The sequence below is a fragment of the Lepus europaeus genome, chromosome 21 (genome assembly GCF_033115175.1).
Source record: "Lepus europaeus isolate LE1 chromosome 21, mLepTim1.pri, whole genome shotgun sequence".
Classification (NCBI taxonomy): Eukaryota; Metazoa; Chordata; class Mammalia; order Lagomorpha; family Leporidae; genus Lepus; species Lepus europaeus.
Genome location: NC_084847.1, coordinates 15,539,540 through 15,563,706, shown reverse-complemented (window position 1 = coordinate 15,563,706; position 24,167 = coordinate 15,539,540). Strand labels below are relative to the sequence as shown.

The 24,167-nt window shown below is 43.7% G+C and overlaps 1 protein-coding gene across 4 annotated transcripts in view; it reads right to left on the bottom strand.

Moving 5' to 3' along the window:
- The window catches only part of MARF1 (meiosis regulator and mRNA stability factor 1), a 45,996-nt gene that overhangs the window by 16,175 nt on the left and 5,654 nt on the right, over window positions 1-24,167 (bottom strand). For 2 of the 4 annotated variants that reach the window (XM_062180768.1, XM_062180771.1), the window contains exons 3-17: window positions 21,068-21,754; window positions 20,182-20,356; window positions 19,065-19,291; window positions 16,855-16,972; window positions 16,123-16,295; window positions 10,682-11,110; window positions 10,335-10,492; window positions 10,079-10,237; window positions 8,898-9,060; window positions 8,064-8,242; window positions 6,312-6,392; window positions 3,918-4,154; window positions 3,693-3,812; window positions 1,814-1,989; window positions 469-689 (exon numbers count right to left, since the gene is read on the bottom strand). In XM_062180768.1, the coding sequence (XP_062036752.1) occupies window positions 469-689; window positions 1,814-1,989; window positions 3,693-3,812; window positions 3,918-4,154; window positions 6,312-6,392; window positions 8,064-8,242; window positions 8,898-9,060; window positions 10,079-10,237; window positions 10,335-10,492; window positions 10,682-11,110; window positions 16,123-16,295; window positions 16,855-16,972; window positions 19,065-19,291; window positions 20,182-20,356; window positions 21,068-21,754 (3,303 nt within the window). The remainder of the gene's footprint in view (window positions 1-468; window positions 690-1,813; window positions 1,990-3,692; window positions 3,813-3,917; window positions 4,155-6,311; window positions 6,393-8,063; window positions 8,243-8,897; window positions 9,061-10,078; window positions 10,238-10,334; window positions 10,493-10,681; window positions 11,111-16,122; window positions 16,296-16,854; window positions 16,973-19,064; window positions 19,292-20,181; window positions 20,357-21,067; window positions 21,755-24,167) is intronic. The other 2 variants (XM_062180769.1, XM_062180770.1) reach the window with 2 other exon arrangements.

Here is a 24,167-nt window from a genome sequence, read left to right as displayed (position 1 = left end):
TTTAAGCCAACTTTACAAGTGGGAAACTATTATACCACTAACGGGCAAAGTCTTCACAGGAGCCAATGCTATGTTCCAGCCCAGTGACTAAACTGCAACCCACATACAAGATTAAGGCCTGGACTCGGACAGACACACCAACATAACAAGTACATGGATGTTCAAAGCAGCTCTCCAGTGATGGTAAACAATTATGGGGAGAACTATGCTAAGAAGGAGGTCTCGAGAAATTAGACGGAAAACGCTTGTCAGTTCTCTAAGGAGTTCCATTAGGGTGGAAATTTGCAGCTTTTTCAAAACTTGAGAGGCTACCTTGTGGGTCTATTCTGTGCTTTGAAGAAACCCTGTAGAAGGTGCTCAGAACAGATTTCTCAGCAACTAGCTTACTACCTATCCAGTTTCTTTGGCTGCAGGCACCCAAAACCATGGAGGAACAGTCCTGTCTTTAATCAAATAATAATCCCTTACCTGCAACACATGGGGCACTGCTTCTAATAACTCAATCAGCTTGGAATACCCATAGTCTGACACTCGGCACTGTTTTGCAAAATGATGGTGATAGGATGGGATGAAATTACTGATTGGTATGACACAAGATGGCTGGTTCTTCAGTAAATCAATCACTTCTCGACTGAACTGGATCAGCTGAGGGTTACCTACAGGACTTTTAGAACGAAGAAGCCAAGGATCTAGAGAAAAAAAGGACATCAGACAGATATAAAGTGTTTTCACAGAAAACAGAAGTTTTCACTTTACAAACTGGCTGTTGATCAAAGATCCATCTGTAACTTGGTTATGGGGAACATAATTTCCCACAGAACCAAAGTTATAAATAGTTATCAGGAAGGTAGCCCAGGAAAATGTAATTAATCCATAGTGGAGCTGAAAAATGTTACCCAGAAAACCACAGAAGCAATCTCATGGAACTAGCATGACTCAAAAAAAAAAAAAAAACACAGGTTTTTGCACCATCTCAAATGCTCACACCTAAAAACCATTTTAAGTAACAAAGGCATAATCCGATGGAAACTTGCATACAAAGGTGGAAGAGCCTTGTGGACTCATGGCCCAAGAGACAGAAAGGAGGGAGCAGCATCAGCTATGGGTACCTGGGCAGCCTAAGACTGAGATTAAGGACGAAGTGGTTTGGGAAGAAACCTTAGTGAAAATACTGCTCCTCTCCAAGGCACCTGACTCAGGCAGACTTCCCCAGCTGTCCTTACCTTTCCATCCGAGGGTAGGAGAAGGCAGGAGAAGAAGGGGAGGAACTGCTGGGGGCCAAAGAGAAGCAAGCACATATTCCTGCAGGCAACCGTTTAAAGAGCTGTTCACAGGCAGCAGCATTAGACACGTGAAACTTGCCTGTAACTCCGAAACTCACCCAAATCTAGGCCCAAATTCCCCAGTCCTCTATGTTTAACTTTATTTTTGTGTTTATCAAACTCAGAAATGGCAACCAAAATGAATTTCAAAGGTAAATCTGCATTAAGAGATATTTCCTTCAAACACTTGAAACTATTACAAGGCCAGTCAGTTGACAAGCCAAAACAGCTTTACCACGTTAGATAGTTAAAGCAATTTCTAACTGTGAAACTTGAGTTTTCAATTTATAACTTAATTTATGCTACCAAGTTAAAAAAGTCTAGCCCTGCCAAGCCCTCAGGATCTTAGGAGTTTGTAAAAGATCAAAGGAGACAGCTACAGGGCTTTCGCATCTGGCCAACAGTGCTGCTGTTGAGAATGAAGGCTGCCAGGCCCCTCCCAGCCTCGCCGCACACAGGCAGCAGCAGAAGGACCGACACCTGACACCTACCTGTGTTGGGAGGTGGAGGCTTGTTGTGAATCCACTTCACAACCTTGACACCATTCTGAGCAGTGGTGATGTTCACACCAGGAATGCAAGTGATGAAGTGTTCCAAGGGAACACCTCCATGGCCTTCTTGCACTACTTCTAGACCACCAAACTCGGCAGCATAACAATCAGGAAAGCTAGAGTAGGGGGAAGAAAGGGAAGTTAAAGCAACGGAAAAGCAAGCCACTATTAAACAGAAAGCTTCAGTTTAATATATTCATTAATTAATAATTTTCATTTGAGTGTCCACAAACTTGATATGAGTGTTAGCATAAGGTCCCAGGGAGGCAGTCACTGTGGTACTGGCCCCTCTGACACATCCTGCTCCTGGAAATCCCTGGGCAGTTTTCTAGGAGGAGCAGTTAAAATACAGCACTGGCTTCTAAGTAAGTTCTCCATCTAATTTCACATATGCAGGCTTTAAAGCTGCTTAGTCCTGTGTTGATCTAGCGTCATGGCCCTTGTAAGTGGTTGGATGGACTTTATTATTTTTTTTAAAAGGTGTATTTATTTATTTGAAAGGCAGAGTTCAGCAGTGGCAGAGAAAGACAAAGTCTTCCATCTGCTGGTTCACTCCCCAAATGGATACAACGGCCGGAGCTGGGCTGATCCAAAGCCAGGAGCCAGGAACTTTTTCCAGGTCTCCCAAACAGGTGCAGGGCCCAAGCACTTGGGACATCCTCTACTGCTCTCCAGGCCATAGTAGAGAGCTGGATGGGAAGTGGAGCCACCGGGACTCGAAGTGGCGCCCACATGGGATTCCGACACTGTAGGTGGCAGCTTTAACCACTATGCCACAGCGCCAGTCCCTTGAATGGAATTTTGATGAACTTTTTTCTCTCAAGTCTTGAAATTTACAGGTATTTGAGGTTATCTGCATTCTCATGGCACTTGAGCACATTTCCACTAGAGCACTTATGATACATCTCCAGAAAGAAACTATCCCATTCATGTTTATGCCCCCCCCCCTTTTTAAGATTTATTTGTTTATTTGAAAGGCAGAGATAAGGAGAAAGAGAGAGAGAGAGATCTTCTATCTGCTGGTTCATTCCCCAAATGGCTGCAATGGCCAGAACTGGGCCAGGCCAAAGTAAGAAGCCAGTAGCTTCATCCAGGTATCCCATGTGGATGCAGGGGCCCAAGCACTTGGGCCATCTTCTGCTGCTTTCCCAGGTGCATAAGCAGGGAGCTGGATCAGAAATGGAGCAGCCAGGACTTGAACCAGCACCCATATGGGATGCTGGCATCAGAGGCAGAGGCTTAACCATCTATACCACAGCACTGGCCTCTTATGTTTCTTACACTTAGCACACACAACACATATTTTCTGGTTAAAGACCTGAATGAATGGATCCCATTTCAGATGTTCTGTAGCTGCAAGACTAAAATGTCAGGATGGGGCTGGTGCTATGGAGTAGTGGGTAAAGCTGCCACCTGTGGTGCTGGCATCCCATTTGGGCACCAGTTCAAGACCCGGCTGCCCCACTTCCGATCCAGCTCTCTGCTATGGCCTGGGAAAGCAGTGAAAGATGGCCCAACTCCTTGGGCCTCTGCACCTGCATGGGAGACCTGGAGGAAACTCCTGGCTCCTGGCTTCAGATCAGCACAACTCCGGCCATTGCGCCTAATTGGGGAGTGAACCAGCAGATGGTAGACCCCCCCCTGCCCCGCCTCTCCTTCTGTGTAACTCTTTCAAATAAATAAATAAATAAATCTTAAAAAACAAAAACAAAAAACATTAGGATGAAGCCTTGCCTGGGCAGAGGTACACAGAAAGGGCAGACTTTCTATAAGGAGAACTAGGGCATTATAGATTCACAATGGCTTGGATATGGTTCACCTTAACAAAGGCACAGTGCCCTCGTGGGTCTGGAGAAGACTATGGACCTGGGGCGCAAATGTCTTCAGAGAGAGAATCACAAAGGGAATCTTGTAGGAGTCTGGATCAAATTCATGTTCACTGCAAAAATGAGAAAAAACAGCTGACATTGCTCAAGGGGCTAAAAAGTTAATAGCAATTCTAACATGGTCCGTGATCTTCCACAAAAGGAAAATGGTGATGTACCTGAAATCCTTATTGGAACAATGCTGCCTGCAGACAGGCTCGTGGTACTCCAACTCTTCAAATATAATTGGGCTGCAATTTGTGGAGGAGCCATCATGTGACTGGGAAGATCCCAAGGGGCTCTGGCGGGCTTGACTGCTGGGTAAGAGACACACCAGCCGTCCGTTTCCTTGTTCGCGGATTGCGACTGTGTCTGTTAACTTATATAGATCTGACACATTCAGCTTGTGTCCAAACCTAAAAGCAAGAGAAAAAGACATGCTGACATGGACACAACATTTTTCTTGATTATACAGAATTGTCTGTCCTGTTTAACTACAGGACTATACCCAAGAACAGCCCTCCCAACTCCTTAAAAACAAAAGTAGAATAACTTGACTATACATTCACTCACCACCAAACCAGTGGGATTTGCTACTGCTTTGAGTCATCTCTAGCTCACTACCCGTGACAGTGATTATTTGGTAGCCACCACCTAACCCTGCCCACCTTCTGTAAATGATCTCACCTAATTTTCTGAGATGGTATGACTTCTCTCAACCTAGCTCCCTGTGCTTTCCAAATCCCTCTATTACTTCTTAGCATCTCTGCTCTCCTCAAGGGCATGCCTGTCCAGTTACCCTGTGCCTCAACAGCACGGACCACACGTCCTCTGAGACTGGACTCCTGCACTTGACACATGAGGTCATGTCCTTTCTTGACTTCAACTTGTGTGACCTCAGCCAAGTTACACAATCAAGCTGGGTCCCAGTTTCTCCATGTGTAAATGGAATTAGGATAATACAAGCTCACAGGGTTGAAGTAGGGAGTAAATTTGATTAACTGTGCACATGGTTTGGCTCATGGTCAGTGCTCAATATTACCTGATCTTACTGTTTCCTTCCAGGACTCTCCATCCATGCTCAGATCTCCCCTCTGTCAAAACCACTCTCTCATTCTCTCCCCACCCACTCTCCCTGGTGCTCTGATGCTCCTGCCTCCTCTAAAATGAGAACCGCTGGTACGCCAGGAGCTGTTTCTGCTGCTTTTAAGCCCGCATCCCCAACCCCGACCAGTCTCTCAGCCCCTTCCCTCTAATTTTGTCCACAGGACTCTAGGGACGGTTCTGAGACCACAGCGGGCCCCACCTCACTCCCAAACTTCTTCCTCAGTCCCCTCCATTCCCCACACTTCTGGCACACTTTCTCCCACAAACCTTCATTCTCTCACCCTCACCTCTTGGTTCCCACGTTTCCCTCAACCTGCTGGCACCTCCCATCCAGGTCTGCCTTTCTCTTGCTCCTCCCACCTTCGATTTTATCTGTTCCCAAGCCTTCCTCCATCACAGGTAGACAAGTATCTTCGCAGCTCACTGCTCTTCCAAGGGAGCCTCCAAACAGGCAGTAGTTTACCTGAACTCTCTATCCAGCTCATCCAGTGGTCCCTGAAAACTCTCATGTCCAAAGTCAGAATCAAAAATGTGAATACCTCCTAATCATGCTTTATTTTCCTATTTCCAATTTCACTGTACCACCAGCCTCTCAATCATACAAGGCAAAAAAAAAAAAAAAAAAAAACCTCAGAAAAAAACCAACCTTCACTTTTTACCTTGCATGCTACATGAAACTGGTTATTCCTGTATTTCTGACATTGGAAATTGCTGTAGCATCTAGCTGCCTCCACTCCAATATTTGCTCAGAACTGGGCCTGGTGCAAGCACTCCCCCTCCTTCATGTCCTGCCCTCCCCTGTCCATGCCACTTCAGACACTGCTGCCATCTGAAGTCTACCTGAAGCATGGTTAGTCACCACACCTGCCGCCCCACCCCCCAATTCCTCCACTACTTTGGGACTGCTACAGCCCACAGGACAATGGTCCAGCTCCTTGCTCTTCTCTCCCCTCTATCCTCAAAGCACTTCCTCCTCCCACTCCTTTCTCACGACATCGTCTTCATTGTATGTAAGAAATGGTGAGCAACTTCTCTTCCCTCTAGACACAGACTCCTCGGGGTTAAGGGCTACTACTGTGTGTTGCACAGGGCCTCGGTCATTCACCAACACTTGTTTCACATCTTTCATGTGGTAGATGTTAAAAAAGATGGTGTTAGGTCAGATTCAATCCTTGTGGTCCTGGAGCTTATGGTCTAGAAGGTACTCAAAAATGCCCACTCAACAAGTAATAAAACTATAGCCTAAGGGGGGAAAAAAAAGTACAGCTCTGGGGACTGAAATGTAAATCTGCTAAAAAATGCAAAGTTTCTAAAATATGTTAAACTCAAAATTTAAAACTGAACCAGTCCTTTTGTTTTTCTCACTTCCTCTACGAGGCTGCAAGTTCCTTATTAGCCACTACTATGATTTTGTGCATGAAAGCAATTAGTACTGACTGGTCAATGAAAAAATAAACTTAACTTACTTTTTCTCATAGATATCTGTAAATTTAAAAAGAGGCAAGCAACAGGCAGGAGCGTCTTGAAGAATAGACATTGTTTCAGCACTGTAAGATAAAGTTTCAATTAATTAGAGAACAGACCTTTTCCTCTACATTACTTTTATTTTTTTTTTAACAGAGTGGACAGAGAGAGACAGAGAGAAAGGTCTTCCTTTGCCGTTGGTTCACCCCCCAATGGCCACTGCGGCCGGTGTGCTGATCTGAAACCAGGAGCCAGGTGCTTCTCCTGGTCTCCCATGCGGGTGCAGGGCCCAAGCACTTGGGCCATCCTCCACTGCACTCCCGGGCCACAGCAGAGAGTTGGACTGGAAGAGGAGCAACTGGGACTAGAACCCTGACCGGGACTAGAACCCAGGGTGCCGGCGCCACAGGCGGAGGATTAGCCTATTGAACCGCAGTGCCAGCCCCTCTACATTACATTTTAAAAGCAGAGTTTGGGCTGGTGTGTGGTGTAGCAGGTAAAGCCTCCTCCTGCACCGCCAGCATCCCATATGGGTGCTGATTCATATCCCTGCTGCTCCACTTCCGATTCAGCTCCCTGCTAATGGCCAGGGAAAACCAGTGGAAGATGGCCCAAGTACTTGGACTCCTGCCATCCATGTGGGAGACCTCGATGAAGTTTCTGGCTCCTGGCTTCACTTCCACCTGGCCCAGACTCAGCCAGTGTGGCCATCTAGGGAGTAAATCAGAGGATAGAAGATCTCTCTTTCAAATAAATAAATGAATCATTTTAAAAACATAGAAAAAGTTCACAAAATTAACACAATAGGTACAAAAATTTGCCAGTTTCTAATATTTAGAATTTGTTTTTGCAAAAAATTTTAAAGAAAGGATTTTAGAGACAAGCCAGTGAAAGGTTAAGTCACAACCACACTCTAGGATTTTTATCAGACTCAGTTATGGGGCTTCCACACCTAGGAAACAGATGACATTGATTACTTACAGGACAAACGCCTAGCCATTAATTCACAGCTAATGGCAGAACAGATTGACCACGCCTGCCGAAGTGCAGGTTCTTCTTTTAAGATTTATTTATTTATTTGAAAGGCAGAGTTACAGAGAGAGAGAGAGGGAGGGGGGGAGAGAGAGAGAGAATATGTCTTCCATTCACTGATTCACTCCCCAAATTGCTGCAATGGCCAGGGCTGGACCAGACCAAAGCCAGGAGCCATAAACGTAATTCTGGGACACAAGTACATGGGCTATTACCTTCCAGGGTGTGCATTAGCAGGAAGCTGAAATTGAGAGTGGAGCTGCGACTTGTACCCAGGGACTCTGATGTGGGATGTGGGTACAGGAAGTGGCCCCTTAATCACTGCACCAAATGCCTACCCTGGGTGTCTGACTTTAAGGATGTATCTTCAAGTCAAGAGTTTGGAGCCTTGTAGTTCTATAGACAAATGTACCTTCTAAGACTTGAAGATCTTATTGTAGAAGTCTATCTTCAGCACCTATTTTATATATGCAGCAGATAATTTTATTGCTCAGAACCTATCAAGTTTAAGCTCCACTTAAACCAGCTCCACCTTTGATTAATGACTTGAACAAGAGTCAAACGGCTGATTTCTAGCTCTATGAATGAAGAATAAGCATTACTGCATATGCGATCACCAGAGGATCAGGAATGTGATAAAATCTGTTTTTACTATTTCTAAATTTGTTTCTGGGGCAAACATTATTTCCCAAAATAAGTGATTTTTTTTTTTTTTTTTTTACCTCAGTAAAGAAAGTGATTTATTAGCAGCTCCTGTGGCCAGTGAGACCAGGATCTTCTTGCTGCCAATTTTGTATCTGTGGAGGCTGTTCACTGCACTGATTGCTTCTTGTAAGTTTTCCATCTGAACAACAGCCTTGAGCTGATAGTCTGTGTGGGGGCTGAGCTCAACACTCTTCACCTATAACGAGAGAGGAACACGGCACACTCAGGGACACGTGTGTGGCCTTCAGTGCTTCCACAAAGGAACCTGCCTGCACTCAGCACTTCTGCTGACCAGAACGGAAGTGAGCTAGGAGGGGGTGAGCTTCAGAGATGTTCAACTAGCCCAGTTGGCCAGGTGCTGTGGCACACACAGCTCTCCAAGGCAGACTCAAACTCCATCACCTGGGAGTCTTTGGGGTCCTTTCCAGACCTTGCAAAATTCAGAGCACTGCCATTTTAAGAATCTGTCAAAGGTGCACATAGAGCAAACCGAACCTAAAAACCGAGTCAGATGCAAAAAGATATAAACAGCCAGCATTATTTGCAAGTCTTACTTTCTTATTTTAGCAGGCAGAGCTAACTAAAACCCATCAATTTTTTATTTCCCCAAGCGTCTCTTACATCCTGGCTATGACAATTGCTTCTCACTGCTAGATTTCTTGCTCTCTGGGGCAGTTTCCTAAGAACTGGATGTACAGCCCCACTCCTAGCAGACCAGAGAGATAAAGGAAAGAGTTGAACCCACGCTGTAACATTCATATCCTGCCTGCAGTTAGGTTTGTCAAATTAAGTTCTCTGGACTTGAAATTCCACCAAATGGTAAAACAACAAGAGCAGAAGTAAAAGGGTACCTTGCCATGCCTGGAAAACGCGTCCTGCAGGAGCTGCAGCAGCTCCTTCCGGGATAATCTGTAGTCTATGTTGCTGACCTGGATGTCAGCACCATTCGCAAAAGGGTCTGGGTAGTCGTTTCCGTTGCTCGAATTTGCAACATTGAAAGCTAGTGGGGATGCTCTGTTTAAAAGGTTTGGAGACAGATCCTGCTTAAAACACATATATTGAGATGCCTTTTCCAAAAACTTCTGTGTGTTTAGATCTTGTTTGAAACTATAAACAGCTTCCTCAAAACACAACCAAATATTTGGTTTTCAAATGCCTTTTTATCTGAAACATATACTGATTAAAACTTGTCAAAACCACCACCTGCTGACCCCATATTAACAACCAGTAAATTATTTCATATCAAATATCATTTCACTCGATTAAGGCAGAAATGATAAGGAACCCTGATGAGCTTTCTATTTTAGGCATTTAGTCTTAGAAAATCAGCCTGGGATACCAATTTCAGTCATTTAACCTTCCCTGTGGCTTTGAGAAGGCTGGATACCTTTGCTCTTATGTTGCAGTCCTTCTGTATATCTGGAAAACTGTTATGTGAATTTTTAGATGTAATTCTACAAGTCCATAATCACTTTCTATAGTGATTCTTCACCAATTAAGCAGAATAAATGCAATGCTGGAAGGAGCTCACAAGAATGTGATATGGCCTTAAGGTTCCTGACAGTCGCCACTGCTTGCTGTGACTTCAGAAAGCTCAGATGATAAGACAGTGGTCTACCAGGACACCTACTTTCCAAACAGCTGCCTACAAGGGGCCTCATTAGTAAGAATCACAACACATGCCTCTCTTTGGTTTTTTCCTCAACACAATGAGCATAAGGCCAATTTAACATGCCTCCCCTAACTGGCCAGGGACTCCCAGACAGGCTTCTCTCTCCGATCTCTGCCCACCAAGATTTTCATACAGATGAGGGAGAATGGAGAAGTGGAGAAATTTCCACACGGAGGCAAGAAGCACCCCCCATAGGCACCAGCTGTGACTACCTCAGGCCAAGGGGACTGGCAGGGGAGGGATGAAGACTTCCACTCTGTGCCCTTCCACATTATCTGAGTTCTTCTCACACCAATGTACTACTTCATAACCCTTCCTTCTACAGGTAACCACTCCCTTGGATCAAGCGGCTGGACTTACCTGGAAGACCAAGACTGAGGTGCGAGCAGAGGACCAACTTGCCTTGAAGCAATCAACTTGCTAAAAGCAGATGGGTAACTCACTTGAAATACTGTCTCCTCTTTATCTTTTTTCTCTACAGGGGAACTGCTAACACTTCGAGCACTGAGGTTCTCCTTTCTAATAGAAGGGGAAAAAAAAAAAAATCAAAGGGAAAAGGTCACATGTCTTCCTCCACTTTAAAGAAGCAACTATGAGAAAGAGTACTTTAACATACTTCTGATTGCTTTTGTAAAGTGACTCTGCCATCCCCAGGTGTTTGGACGCCGGCCCTGCAGCGCTGGCGTTCCCATGAGGGGCTGCCACCAGCCTCATGTTACCGTGCTGGTGCTCACCGTTTCTACTACCAGACTTTGACTCCAGGCGGCACAGCTCCTTAAAAGACACAAGTGCAGTGGGGGTTTAAAATCTGAAGTAACAAAGATGTGTCAGATCCACAACTGACTTTAGGAATACTCAAAAACTGAAATTAGGAAACATTACACACCAAAAGCAAGCAGGCACAAAAAAACACAGAAACCAAACCTACCATAAACTTCAGAAAGCAAGAGGTATCAAAATTACCTGTAAACTTTTAACATTTGTATTTTTTGTAGCAGATCCAGAATTTGCCTGTGACCCTTTTCCAGGCATGGCTTTGGCACTGGAAGATTGTTCACTCGCATCTTTGATGAGGCACAATTTTGGATTCTTAAGCTTTTTGGGAGACTTCACTTTATCAGTAATTGCATTTGAACTCTTTGTTTCACAGAGTTCTCTACTTTTTGGAGTAAATGACACAATGATCCTATTACCAAAGACATCTTCATTTTCCATTCGCTTCTGAGCCCGTTCTGCACTATCTTGGTTTATGAAGCGGAGGATGGCACTGCAGCCTGTGATACTCAGCACTTTGCCACCACAATTATCGGACAGGCGTCGGAGCCTGTTACTGATGCTCTTGCCATCTTTATTTGCTGGTAGGTTATAAACATAGAGCAGAGTGTGGCACTGCTAATACAAGGGAAAAAAAGTGTTACATCAGGTTAACTGAAAGGCACACATTCAATTTCAAAATAAGAACAAGTGACCTCCAAACTGTATCCAACAAGCCTGGAGTGGGGAGTGATGGTGATTGAGATGGGAGGGGAAACTTATTTACTGCTTACAAGGTAACAGAACGTTAAACATAGGAAGCTATATCTGGTATGATTCCATTCCTATAAATGTCCAGAAAAGGCAAATCTACAGTGATAGAAAGGTTATTGGCTGCCTAGCAATGGGAATGGGGATTAAATTTAAATTGGCATAAGGCAGAGATGGGGACCATCCAGCCCACAGGCCTCACCTTAAGGTCCACAAAATCATTCAGTCTGGCCTCTGAGGCAATCACAGATGGAACCCAAATTCCATAAAATCTATAGCAGGCTAATTTTTTTTTAACAAAAAGATTTATTTATTTGAAATATTTAGAGGGAGAGATAGGGGGAAACCTTCCATCCACTGGTTCATTCTCCAGATGGCCACAACAGCTGGGGTTGGGCTAGGCTGAAGCTAGGAGCCAGAAGCCAGGAGCTTCTTCTAGGTCTCCCACATGGGTAGCAGGGGCTCAAGCACTTCGGCCATCCTCCACTGCTTTTTGCAGGTAGCAGGCTAGTTTTTAAGTTATTTCTTTTGTGTAGCCTGCAACTTATGTTATAAATATCCAAATAGCCCTTGGCAGTAAAAAGGTTTCCCATGCTGGAATAAGGGATCTCACACAAGGATGGAAATATCCTAACTGGTTACTAAAAATCATGAACTGTATACTTAAATGAGGTGAAGTTTGTGCTAAATAAGTATCTCAATAAAGGTATCTTTTTTAAGATTTTATTTATTTATTTGAGAGGTAGAATTACAGACAGTGAGAGGGAGAGACAGAGAGAAAGGTCTTCCTTCTGTTGGTTCACTCCCCAGATGGCCGCAACGGCTGGAGCTGCGCCGATCCAAAGCCAGGAGCCAGGTGCTTCTTCCTAGTCTCCCGTGCAGGTGCAGGGGCCCAAGCACTTGGGCCATCCTCCACTGCCCTCCTGGGCCACAGCAGAGAGCTGGACTGGAAGGGGGGCAGCTGAGACTAGAACCCGTGCCCATATGGGCTGTCAGTGCTGCATGGAGAAAATTAACCTACTATGCCACGGAGCTGGCCCCATAGGTTTTTTTTTTAAAAAAAATCTATTTTACTTATTCAGCAGAACTACTGAAGAAACAGCCTATGAACTTAAAGAGTTTTTCTAACTACAATGGTAGCCACCAATTGTCAGCCTAGAAATACTATTTGACAGTGGGTGGTCAAAATCCTGCCAGATGAACTGACACTTATGTACTAAGAAACAAAATTATTAAAGTACCACAAGAAAACTTAAGATAACTATGGAAAAGGTTAATCCAGAAGCCATAAAAGAAAAAACAAGCCGGCGCCATGGCTCACTAGGCTAATCCTCCGCCTTGCGGCGCCGGCACACCAGGTTCTAGTCCCGGTTGGGGCGCCGGATTCTGTCCCGGTTGCCCCTCTTCCAGGCCAGCTCTCTGCTGTGGCCAGGGAGTGCAGTGGAGGATGGCCCAAGTCCTTGGGCCCTGCATCCCATGGGAGACCAGGAGAAGCACCTGGCTCCTGCCATCGGATCAGTGCGGTGCGCCAGCCACAGCGCGCCAGCCGCGGCGGCCATTGGAGGGTAAACCAACGGCAAAAGGAAGACCTTTCTCTCTGTCTCTCTCTCTCACTGTCCACTCTGCCTGTCAAAAAATTAAAAAAAAAAAAAAAGAAAAAGAAAAAACAAAAAACAAAAAAGGGCTAAAATGTGAAAAATTTACAGAAGAAGTATCAAGAGCCAATAAAATAACAAACTAATATGTTTAACTTATTACTACCACTACTAAGATACTTTGCACCTTGCTAATGATTAATAAAAAACAGTAGATACTGGGTTTGGTGCTGTGGCACAGTAGGCTAAGCATCCGCCTGTGGTGCTGGCATCCCATATAAGTGCTTGTTCAAGGCCCACCTGCTCCTCTTCTGATCCCGCTCTGTGTTATGGCCTGAGAAAGTAGCAGAAGATGGCCCATATGCTTGGGCCTCTCCAACCGTGTGGGAGACCCTGAAGAAGCTCCTAGTTCCTGGTTTCAGATGTTGTGGCCATCTGGGGAGTGAACCAGCAGATAGAAGACCTTTCTGTCAGTCTCACCCTCTCTCTGTCTGTAACTCTACCTCTTAAATAAATAAATAAAATCTTAAAAAAAAAAAAAAAAAAACAGATACTATTTTTTACCTATTAGGCTGGCAAATAGTTAAAACAGGCACCCATTTATTGTTAAGAAGACTGTAACTCACTACCACCTTCCTGGAGGACAACTCGGATCTCTCTAGGAAAACCCTGACCCAGACTTTCACAAGCTGGAACCTACCTTACAGACTATTACAGACTATAAGACATGGGTGACCTTGCTGAAGACGGTGAAAAACTAGGTATACCCAAAATGTCCAGTAATAGGTAGAATGGTTAAAGACCAGCCATACAACCAGGTTGCAAAACAACATTCTGTTTTTTTTTTTTTAAAATGTGGTAGATTTATATTAATATAATAGTATACTGACATGGAAGTACATCCAAGCTATCACATTAAGTTTAAAAATAAGAGCCAGAGACCCAGCAAAAGCTCCTGGCCTTTGCCTGGCTCGGCTCTGGCCATTGTGGCCATCTGGGGAGTGAACCGTGGATGGAAGATCTCTCTTTCTCTCTCTATCTCTACCCCCTATCTCTGTAACTCTTTCAAATAAACAAATCTTTTTTAAAAAAATAAAAGCCAGAGAGTATTATACATACAACACTGTTTACAAAAATTGTTTTATTACATTTTAAAATTCATAGGATAATACTAAACTGCTAGCAATGATTATTTCTGGAGGGTAAGATCAAGAGGTTTATTTCTACTTTCCACATTTCTGAATACTGATGTTTAAATTTTAATTGGTTTTATTTATTTGATAGAGAGATCTCCCATCTGTTGGTTCACTCACCAAATGCCCCTAATAGCTGGGATGAGACTGGGCCAGGCTGAAACAAGGAGCCTGGAACTCAGTCTAGATCTCCCATGCAGGTGGCAGAGACCCAACTACTGGTGCCATCCCCTGCTGCCTTCCAGGGTGTGTATTAGCATGAAGCTGAAATTGGAAGCACAGCTGGGACTCGAACCCAGGCATTCCAATATGGGATGCAGGCATCTCAAGCGGCATCTCTACCACTGTACCAAATGTCTGCCTCTTGTTTTTACAATGAATACACTGCCTTCTTAATGGAGGCTTTTCTTTTTATTTTAAGAATATTAATCAATCACCAACAAAATTTATACTCTTCCTATCAACACCTGAGACCCAAAACCCAGGCAGTACTAAGAAATACTTAGTTTACTAAAAATAAAAGGATGGGTTGGGATGTTTGCCTAGCAGTTAAGATGCCACATTGAGGACCTTAGTTCAATTTCCAACTCTCTCTCCTGATGCCAGCTTCCTGATATTGTGGACCCTGGGAGGCAGCAGTGATGGCTCAAGTGATGGGGTTCCTGCCACCCACATGGGAAATCTGGAACTGAGTTCTAGGATCCCAGCTGTGGCTCTGGCCATTTTGGGCATCTGGGAAGTGAACCAGGGGAAGAGAGCTGTCTCTGTCTCTCCCTAATAAACTTTTTTACATTAAAAGAGAAGACTAAGGAACATAAAAAGAACTGCATCTTCAATTATCACTCTAGTGAAGGAGAAGAAACACCTGGCAAGACGGATTTCCAGAGTAGGCAAGACCCCACCTAAAATACAACGTCTGACTTAAAGGCCTTCAAAGTTAGAAGTGAGTTCCTAACATGAGCAGAGGGAGGGGAAATGTAGCTGCAGCCTAAAGACTAAAAGCAATGACTAATAAGAAAGGCTGAGTTAGGAAGGAGCCTTAAAGAACCAGGGATGGCTGATGCCTGTGTCACCCCTTGGGGAAGACTCTGGAATCCCTAACTGTGGATTTCTGTAGCAGATGTTTCATCTTGGGCCAGCCCTAGGCTTGCTGAGTACCAGGGACTGCAGCAAGACTACTGGGCAAGTCCTTGTTCATGCAGACAAAGGGCCCAGTCTCTGCTCTCCTGCAATCATCAGCAACTTGCTTACATATTCTCGGCTGATTTCTTCCTCTTTTAATTAAGGATGTCAGATAAGTTCACTCCTAAAGTACATCTTCTAAAGTTATTAAATCATGTTAACACTGCATTTAATGTATGCAATTGCTCACTCTCCAGGATCATTCACAGTGTAACTCTTAATCCATTATTATATCTCATTAACAGTCACACCTATATTCTCCAAGCGGCATAAACACAGTTCAGCTTCACAGCAAACATTCTTACCCCGAACCAAGTCTAACTGAAATGCTCTTCTTCCTGGAAACACACTCACTCTCTCCTAGCATGTGGCGCAAACAGGCTACAGGGATAGCAGTAACCTCTACACCTCATCATGCCTGCGCTCCACAGGAAATGCACAGCTAAGCATAAGCTCAAAAGCCTGTGGGGGCTTAAGGATTAAATGCCTGAGAAATGCACAATTACTCTGTTTACGTGATACCAGCCACACAAGGACGCATGAACCCTCATCATATTCTCTACCCATAATACTCGGAAGCAAAAGGAGTAGTGACTCTTACTCCATTATTTCCATCCATTTGTGCTAGCTTTGGAGACAGGGTAAGTTGTTGGTGGGATAATCTACAAGTCATTTCCCTATGGTATTCTGAAAAGCTAAAAGCAAAATTCGTATGTATCAATTCTCTGTATGGTTGAAAGAGAAGAGCTGAAGGTTTCCAAGCCTTATTTCAAAATCTGACCTGCGTCCTACAAAGAACAGCCACCTTCCTCCCCACTCAATGTGTCAGCCCCCTTGTCTATCAAGGGCTGTCTTTCAGCCCCCAGAATCCAATATTGGAAAATGTCAAAAATAATGCAAAATCACTTACTGGCATTTTTAGTGGTAACCTGGGGGGCAAGTCAGAAATGAACTCTTCAAATCTGATTAGTTCGTTAGCATGGTGCAGCAGTGCTTCTGAGGCTTGGTTTTTATGGACCAAAATTATGTGGAAACCATGCCTGTGTCTTAGATCACTAAGTTCCAATGCAAAGTTGACATCAGCTGAAAGAAAAGACGCAGACAAACCCCATTGGTAAACATTAGAAACACCTGCTAAAGACAGACAACCCTACCAACACCCACTACAAAAACAAAGGCACGGCTGGGTTGTATTCCAGGTTGCTTTCCTCTCCTTTTTAGGACAGGAGCACATTTCTAATCACAGAATGAACATGGTAAAACAATTTTACCATACACATATTTCAAGTTTTAAGACATATGCTACTTCTGGTATTAAAAAGGGGCAAATAGTACTAGGTTGTGGAAACTCAAACTTAGAAATTACCCATCTTGGATTTTTAAAATTAGTAAATCTGAGCCCAGGGTTTTAAAAACAAAAAATCATGCTTTCTTTAATAAACGAACCCCACAAGAACTGAAGTGCCAAGAAGAAAACACAGAAGACCTTATCTTTCGTCTGCATGGTTCTCAGCAGTAAGCATCGCCATGTCCTGTGGATCTCAGCTTCTCTGAGGGCACACTTTACTTGTATGTATGTATTTCTAGTTCTACATTAATTCCCACAGTGAGTTTAGCTGCAATGAGATGTTTCTATACTTACTTGACACAAGAACCACAGTGGCTGGAGCAGTGTGAGTGTTCGCAAACCTTCGGAGACTCTGCCGGAGTTTATCATCGGCAGCATTCTTTGCAGTAGCATTGATATGGGCAACAGTTACCTGTGTGAATTTATAACAGCAAATTAAAGTGAGTTGAGGTTACAAAATTGGTATCCATTCTCTCCGCACTTTAGTAGGTACTTCTTGAGAAAAAAATTTTACTATTAGGAATGGGAAAAAAATTACAACCAGATCTTAGGGGGTTTTAAAAGTAGTTCTCTATAAATATGAGTTAACTGGGTCCATTTCTACTCCTGCTCCCATCTCTAACCTGCCCTTGTATTTTAATCCCCCTTTCAGAAAATAATGAAGTGAAATTTGAAGTCATAAAATTCCCTCTAACACCTTTTGCCAACAATTTGGAGATGACAGAGATTAGATGAATGGTTAAGGTAAAGATTTGGGGCTGCATTTTATGTCATCTGTCTATGCTGTTCAATGTCTACAGCTTTCAGGATCTGGAATCAGATGGTGGGAGAGGAAGGAGTATATCCCTAAGGGAGCAAAAATGCATTGATTCCTGTTAAAAAACCATCAGGCAGGCCGGCGCTGCGGCTCACTAGGCTAATCCTCCGCCTTGCAGCACCGGCACACCGGGTTCTAGTACCGGTCAGGGCACCGATCCTGTCCCAGTTGCCCCTCTTCCAGGCCAGCTCTCTGCTGTGGCCAGGGAGTGCAGTGGAGGATGGCCCAAGTCCTTGGGCCCTACACCCCATGGGAGACCAGGAGAAGCACCTGGCTCCTGCCATCGGATCAGTGCGGTGCGCCGGCCGCAGCGCGCCTACCACGGCGGCCATTGGAGGGTGAACCAACGGCAAAAAGGAAGACCTTTCTATCTGTCTCTCACTGTCCACTCTGCCTGTCCAAAAAAAAAAAAAAAAAAAAAATCAGGCTTACAAATGACAGTATCCATGGCAAAGATGTATTCTGAAAGGTCCTCAATCACACGAAATATACAATAGGATTCATTAGTTTTTGTAAAGAACAAAAGTAATTCTATACAGAAATATGGACTACAAATAGAATTATTTTTCTAAAAGTCAAGTAAACTGAATTTCAAATTCCAGTTTAACAGCATGAATCCTAGCTCTTCCACTTATCAGCCATGTGAACTTAGAAAAGCTTTATCCCCTCTCATGGCCTTAACTTCACTTACAAATTACAAATTTTTTTTTTTTTTTTACTTTTTTTTTTTTAACTTAGCAGATGTTAAAAAGTTGCTGAAATTTGCATTTCTTGATTACAAGTTAGTTTGAACGTTTTCCCAGACATTTGTTTCCTATTTGTATTTTCTCCTGTGTAAATTTTATGTGATTGAGACTTGATCACTTAGCTAGTGGAGTCCTAGGGGTAGTTTCTAAAAATACATGTTTGCATTCTGAGATCATTAAGGAATCATTCTTTTCCATCCCTTTTGATGCAAATATTTTCTTACATTTCATTTTCTTTTTTTATAAAGATTTATTTATTTATTTGAAAGAGTCATACACACACACACACACAGAGAGAGAGAGAGAGAGAGAGAGAGAGAGAGAGAGAAAGAGAGAGAAAGAGCTCTTTAATCTGCTGGTTCACTTTCCAAATAGCCACAACAGTCAGGTCTGGTCTGGTCTGAAGACAGGAGCCAGGAACTTCACCCTGATCTCTCATATGGGAGGATGGAGCCCAAGTACTTGGGCCTCCTTTTGCTGCCTTCCCAGATGAATTAGCAGGAAGCTGTATCGGAAGCAGAGCTCAAATCAGGACTCCAATATTGAATGGCTTAACCCACTACACCTCATCAGTGGCTCCTCGTTTTCATTTTATGTGCATTTTTAAAAGATTTATTTTATTTATTTGAAAGAGTTACAGAGAGAGGTAGAAACAGAGAAAGAAGAGAAGTCTTCTATCTGCTGGTTCACTACCTAAATTACAAATTATAAACCCCATATGCCTGGTCCCCAGAGAAGTCATGAAAACCAAAAGAGATAATACATACATAGCCACCATACCAATACTAACACTAAATAAAAGTGGCAATACTGAAAAATCAAGCATGATTATGTTTCTAGAACTTCAGAAATATTCTTCGGCTAACTTATTTGAAAGCTTGGCACAAACGCATTTTGAATTGGCATTCTTTTAAAATAAATTCTTAATTTTTTTTTTTTACCTGGCAGTTATTCAGCTCTTGAATAACTTCTTTATTTTCTTTACTGATGTCACACACACAGATGAATTCTGCTTCTCTGTGTCCTTTAAAAAATTTTTCACGGATTCTTTGCACAACGGCAGTAGCTGACCGGCCAGAGGGAACTGAGCAATTTTCAATATCCCAAAAAACTCCGATGGGGGGTAAGTTTTCTAGCACCTGTCCGGCTACTGCAACTTCCGGTGACCCTTAAGAAATGTTAACACTTTCAATTACATGCAGTGAAGAAGAAATGACAAATTAAGATAAAATAATGGATAGCTACCGATCATTCTCAGTGGCAGAAAAATCTAAATTACTGGTTGACATTAAGTTTAAGGGTGCTAACCTCACTGGTTGCCCTAATAAGTAACCAGGCTACCATTCTATCACTGTAAGGTACCATCCCTGTTTTGCAGGAGAGAACAAACCTAAAGGTCAAGTGACTTATAAACCCACAATAAATGCATCTCCAGGCAGGAGCCCTTCCCGTGCTGACCAGTGATGCTTTTCTGAACACTGACATGGAACTAACTGGGTGCTGCAGCCCAGGACCAGGTTTTCATGCTCGGGCCATGCTTGTCTACTGAATTTGGAAGAACACTGAAGAAACCACCAGAGTGGGAGCTGTCACTGTTGTTGATTTTAAATTAATTTTAAGACTGCATTAACATCTAACAACATTGTAAACATGCTTCCAAAAGATAAAATAGCACATAGGTACTTCTGGGGGGGATACGATTTTAACTGTGAACTCTTAGAATTCCAAACACTGCTTTTAAGCAGTACTTTCTAATCATTCTAAGTACTAAAGATTTCTAGGGAATAGCAATCAACAAGTGTGATTATGAACCCAAGGTGACACCAAGTCTACCCCAGCACTTTATTTCTCCTGATACACTCCCCATTTTTCCATACACACCTTCTCATCTCAGCCTCGGCCCAACATAAAGGGCAAATGACTTACTGGTCTATAACCCAAGAGATGGAAAGGGAGATTCACATACACAGTAGCTTCAGAACCACAAGGAATCTTCTAAAGGCGATTAAATGCAATGTTAGTATCAGATATTGAAAACTATGCCATACTGTCATTTACCAAATTTCGAAGCAGCTTTGCCTAGACTGGTCGCCAATAACAACGTGGTCTCCTTCCCTGTTCCTTTGGTTCCACAGCCATTACACAGAGGGATAGCAAGAGGTGCAGGTTGAGTATTTGGAGGTGGTATATTTGGCCAGACTTTAGCAGCATCAATTATACTATTTCTTGCCGGCTGTTTTGAAATTTTTTTAAAAAAGGAGGTTTCAGATACATCATTTCAGAACCTAGAGTTATATACAACTGAAAACACATTCTAAGTGTTTTGCTTTTCCACCTGCTAACCTCTAATAAAATCTGTTTTCAAAGGATATTTCCAGAGCCATTTTTCAAGTGACTTAAAATTATCAGGGAAGACACTCACAAGATCAGTCCATCACTTTGGGGGGCATGTGTCTACAGCAACAGGGACCTCACACACACTTCACACAGGGTGGTAAAATCTTCAACTGACCACTAGTGTGATTGCAACCAAGTTTCAAGTCCCCCGTTATTGTTACAAAAAGACAACATGCAGTTACCTATACAGCATGAATGGACCTGCACGTACATTAAGTTGCAGTTGTAAGAAACCAATTGTGCCCTAGCCTTTAAAGACAAGCCAGAACAGGAGAGCTTGGCCAAACTAGGTTCACATATAGGAAATAGACTTTTCACAACAAGAGGCTAAAAGCATCAACTGCATAAATAATGACTCTGTACTTTTTTGAATGATCCACCATTTCAGCCTTTGCTTCTTTCAGGACCAGAAGTTATGCTGACGGGGAGTAACACCATGGGGGAACCTTCAACCCCATGCACAGTACTTTTTAAGACAAACCCACTTCAAAAAAGTCATTCCTCAGACCTCAGGTGAACCCAACATAAAAAACAAAAAGATACAAACCTTGTTTAGACAGTCTTCGCAGTAAAGGGAGCCCTTTAAACAAACCGGAGGTACCACATTTAGGTGCAAAGAGTTGGTGCACAAGTGAGGCGTTAGCTCCGACTGTGAAATGTGCTCTTCCAAATGCCCTGGAGCCCCACTTGTGAAATCAGAACAGGGAAAATAGCCAGCGGAGGTGCAGCCCTGGAGAGTCGGAACGTGCAGCTTGTGCATGTTCCCGTGACACGACTGGAAATGGAGTTTTCCACAACAGGGCAGGTGTCTGCAGGAGGACAGATTACTCTCTGGACACATGCTGGGAAAGTCACTTGCCATGCCTGCCAACGTGTTCCTAGCTGAGGCATTCTGCAGGGAAGATGCCGACTGGAACGCAAACCCTGAGCCTACCTGACATGTGACTGTCCTGGTGCTTTGAGAGTCTAACAGTGCGCCCGTGTGAATCAAGCTACCAGTACCTGCACTACCGCCGCCACCACCACCACCAAAATGCATTGGCGAAGTGGAGGGTTCATTGGGGCAATGAGCACAGCAGCTTACTTTGGGGACGGTTGAAAGCTGTATTTTAGGTTGCTGAAGAGAATGAATATCAGGAAGTGGGACTGCTGGAAAAAGTTTAGAGCCAGCATGAAGGGGAGATGGTACATCCTTTAATTCCACAGCAACTTTCTTGTTCTCCATGTACTCTTTCTGAGGAAACAAAATCAGAATACAAGTTAATTTTATGAGGGCAGTGATTTTTGATTATTCATCTGCTACTGTGTTAAAAAGCAGAAATAGTGCTCAATTCTGCTTACATCTTCAGCAACTCAGGTTAACCAATTATACTTCGTGGCTTCCCTTTCCTAACTTTCTCCTGCCTCACAAAAGCTTCTGCAGCTGAAATACAAGGTATGAAAGCAACACAGTCAGAAACAACACTCAATAATGAGAGCTTGCAAACAAAGTGGTTTGAGGAAAACACTGAACAGTTCGCACAGGGATTGTGCCAAAGTTCCCCAAAAGAGAGGGCTGGCGCTGTGGCGCAGTGGGTTAATGCCCTGGCCTGAGGCACTTGTGGGCACTGGTTCTAGTCCTGGCTGCTCCTCTTCCCATCCAGCTCTCTGCTATGGCCTGGGATAGCAGTAGAGGATGGTCCGGGCCTTTGGGCCCCTGTGCCTGCGTGGGAGACCCAGAGGAGGCTTCTGGCTCCAGATCAGCACAGCTCCAGCCATTGCGGCTATCTGGGGAGTGAGCCAGCAGATGGAAGACCTCTCTCTCTGTCTCTACCTCTGTAACTCTTTCAAATAAATAAAATAAATCTTTAAAAATAAAAAAGTTCCCCAAAAGAGAAAAGCTTGATTTCCAATATTAAGGATGAGTTTGGCCATCTACCCAAAGGCCCTCACATGCTGCTGACGACATTCATCAGGATCTCATGACCAACAGTCACCATGACAGCAATCATACTATAGCCAGTGAAAAGAATTAAGGATACTGAGCAAACTATCTTGGAAAAAGGTAAAGACAAATTGTTTGTCACATGATTCCAACAGACACAGGAAGCTAGTATGTTACCAAAATTATAAGGATGGCATTAGCTCAGACACCTGGGTTTTAACCTGATACTAATAGTTACATGACTGTGACTAAGTAACTTAACCTCTAGGGTTCAGTTTCCTCACCCACAAATTGGGAATAGAATGTACCTCCTACAGTTGTAGGATAAAATGAGACAAAGCACCTTTGAAGCAAGCAGGAATAGTAACTGGCCACTACAGGGGGATCTAATCACTCCACACAACAGCCTTATCAGCTCACCATGAGAACCAGTAAGACTAGGATGCCCTGCTATGGGGACTGACACATGCTCCTCCCGCTGGGCACACGAGGGTCCATCTCAATGCTAAGTTTCACTCCTTTTGCTGAGCTTCTACACTCATCTAGGAGCATACACTCATCTGGGAGAAATCTGGATTTTCAGTCACATTTTTCCTAAAGGGAAAGTATTAACAATGGGTTGGGGCTGGCGCTGAGACGCAGCAGGTTAAAGCCTTGGCTTGCAGCACCAACACATGGGTGCCAGTTCGAGTCCTGGCTGCTCCACTTTCAATCCAGCTCTCTGCTATGGCCTGGGAAAGCAACAGAAGATGGCCCAAGTCCTTGGGCCCCTGTACCCACGTGGAAAACCCAAAAGAAGCTCCTGGTTCCTAGCTTCAGATTGACACAGCTCTGGCCATTGCAGCCATTTGGGGAGTGAACTAGAGGATGGAAGACCATACTCTCTCTCTCTCTCTCTGTCTCTCCTCTCCTCTGTGACTCTCAATTTAATAAAAATAAATCTAAAAAAAAAAAAAAATGGGTTGACCAACCAAGGAGCAGTGTGTCCTGCCTCTCTTAGTAATGGCAGTTCAGGCTGGAATTTAACACAGGGACATCCTGATTTACTTAGATGAACCTCTTGTGGGCATAGTCATTAAGAGTTCTGTCTGTATGCCACTGACAAAATTGAGTTTCAGTATCAAACATGAGAGTGCAATTCTGAACTGGGTGACTCCATGAGGACCAGGTCTATCCCCTCATCCCAGGAAGCTCTACTTGAGACGCCCACTCTTGTCAACTGTCCCTAAAGTAAAACATTTCTGAAATGACTCAAATTACGTCATGTCTTGCAACAAAGACAACTATATAGTGAAAACCTAGGGAAGGCTGAAAATTAAACTGATTTTTAAAAAGTTAAAATCTCAAAAAAAAAAAAAAAAGTTAAAATCTCATTTGACTCCTAAGTATGACAAACAAAAATACAGCTCATAGGCATATGGTACAGCAGGTTATCTGGGATGCCTTCATCTATCAGAGTACTTGTGGTCAAATCCGGCTTCCACTCCCCACCCAGCTTCCTACTAATGTGCCTGGGAGGCATCAGATGATGGTGCAAGTACTTGGGTTCCTCCAACCATGTGGGAGACCCAGATGAATTTCCCAGCTCCTGCTTTCGCCTGGCCTTGCCCATCTCTGGCTGTTGTGGGACATCTGGGGAATGAACCAGCAGCTAAAACACCTCTCTGTCTCCCTTTCTCTCTCTCACTTTGCCTTTTAAATTAGGAAATAAGACTTTAAAAAA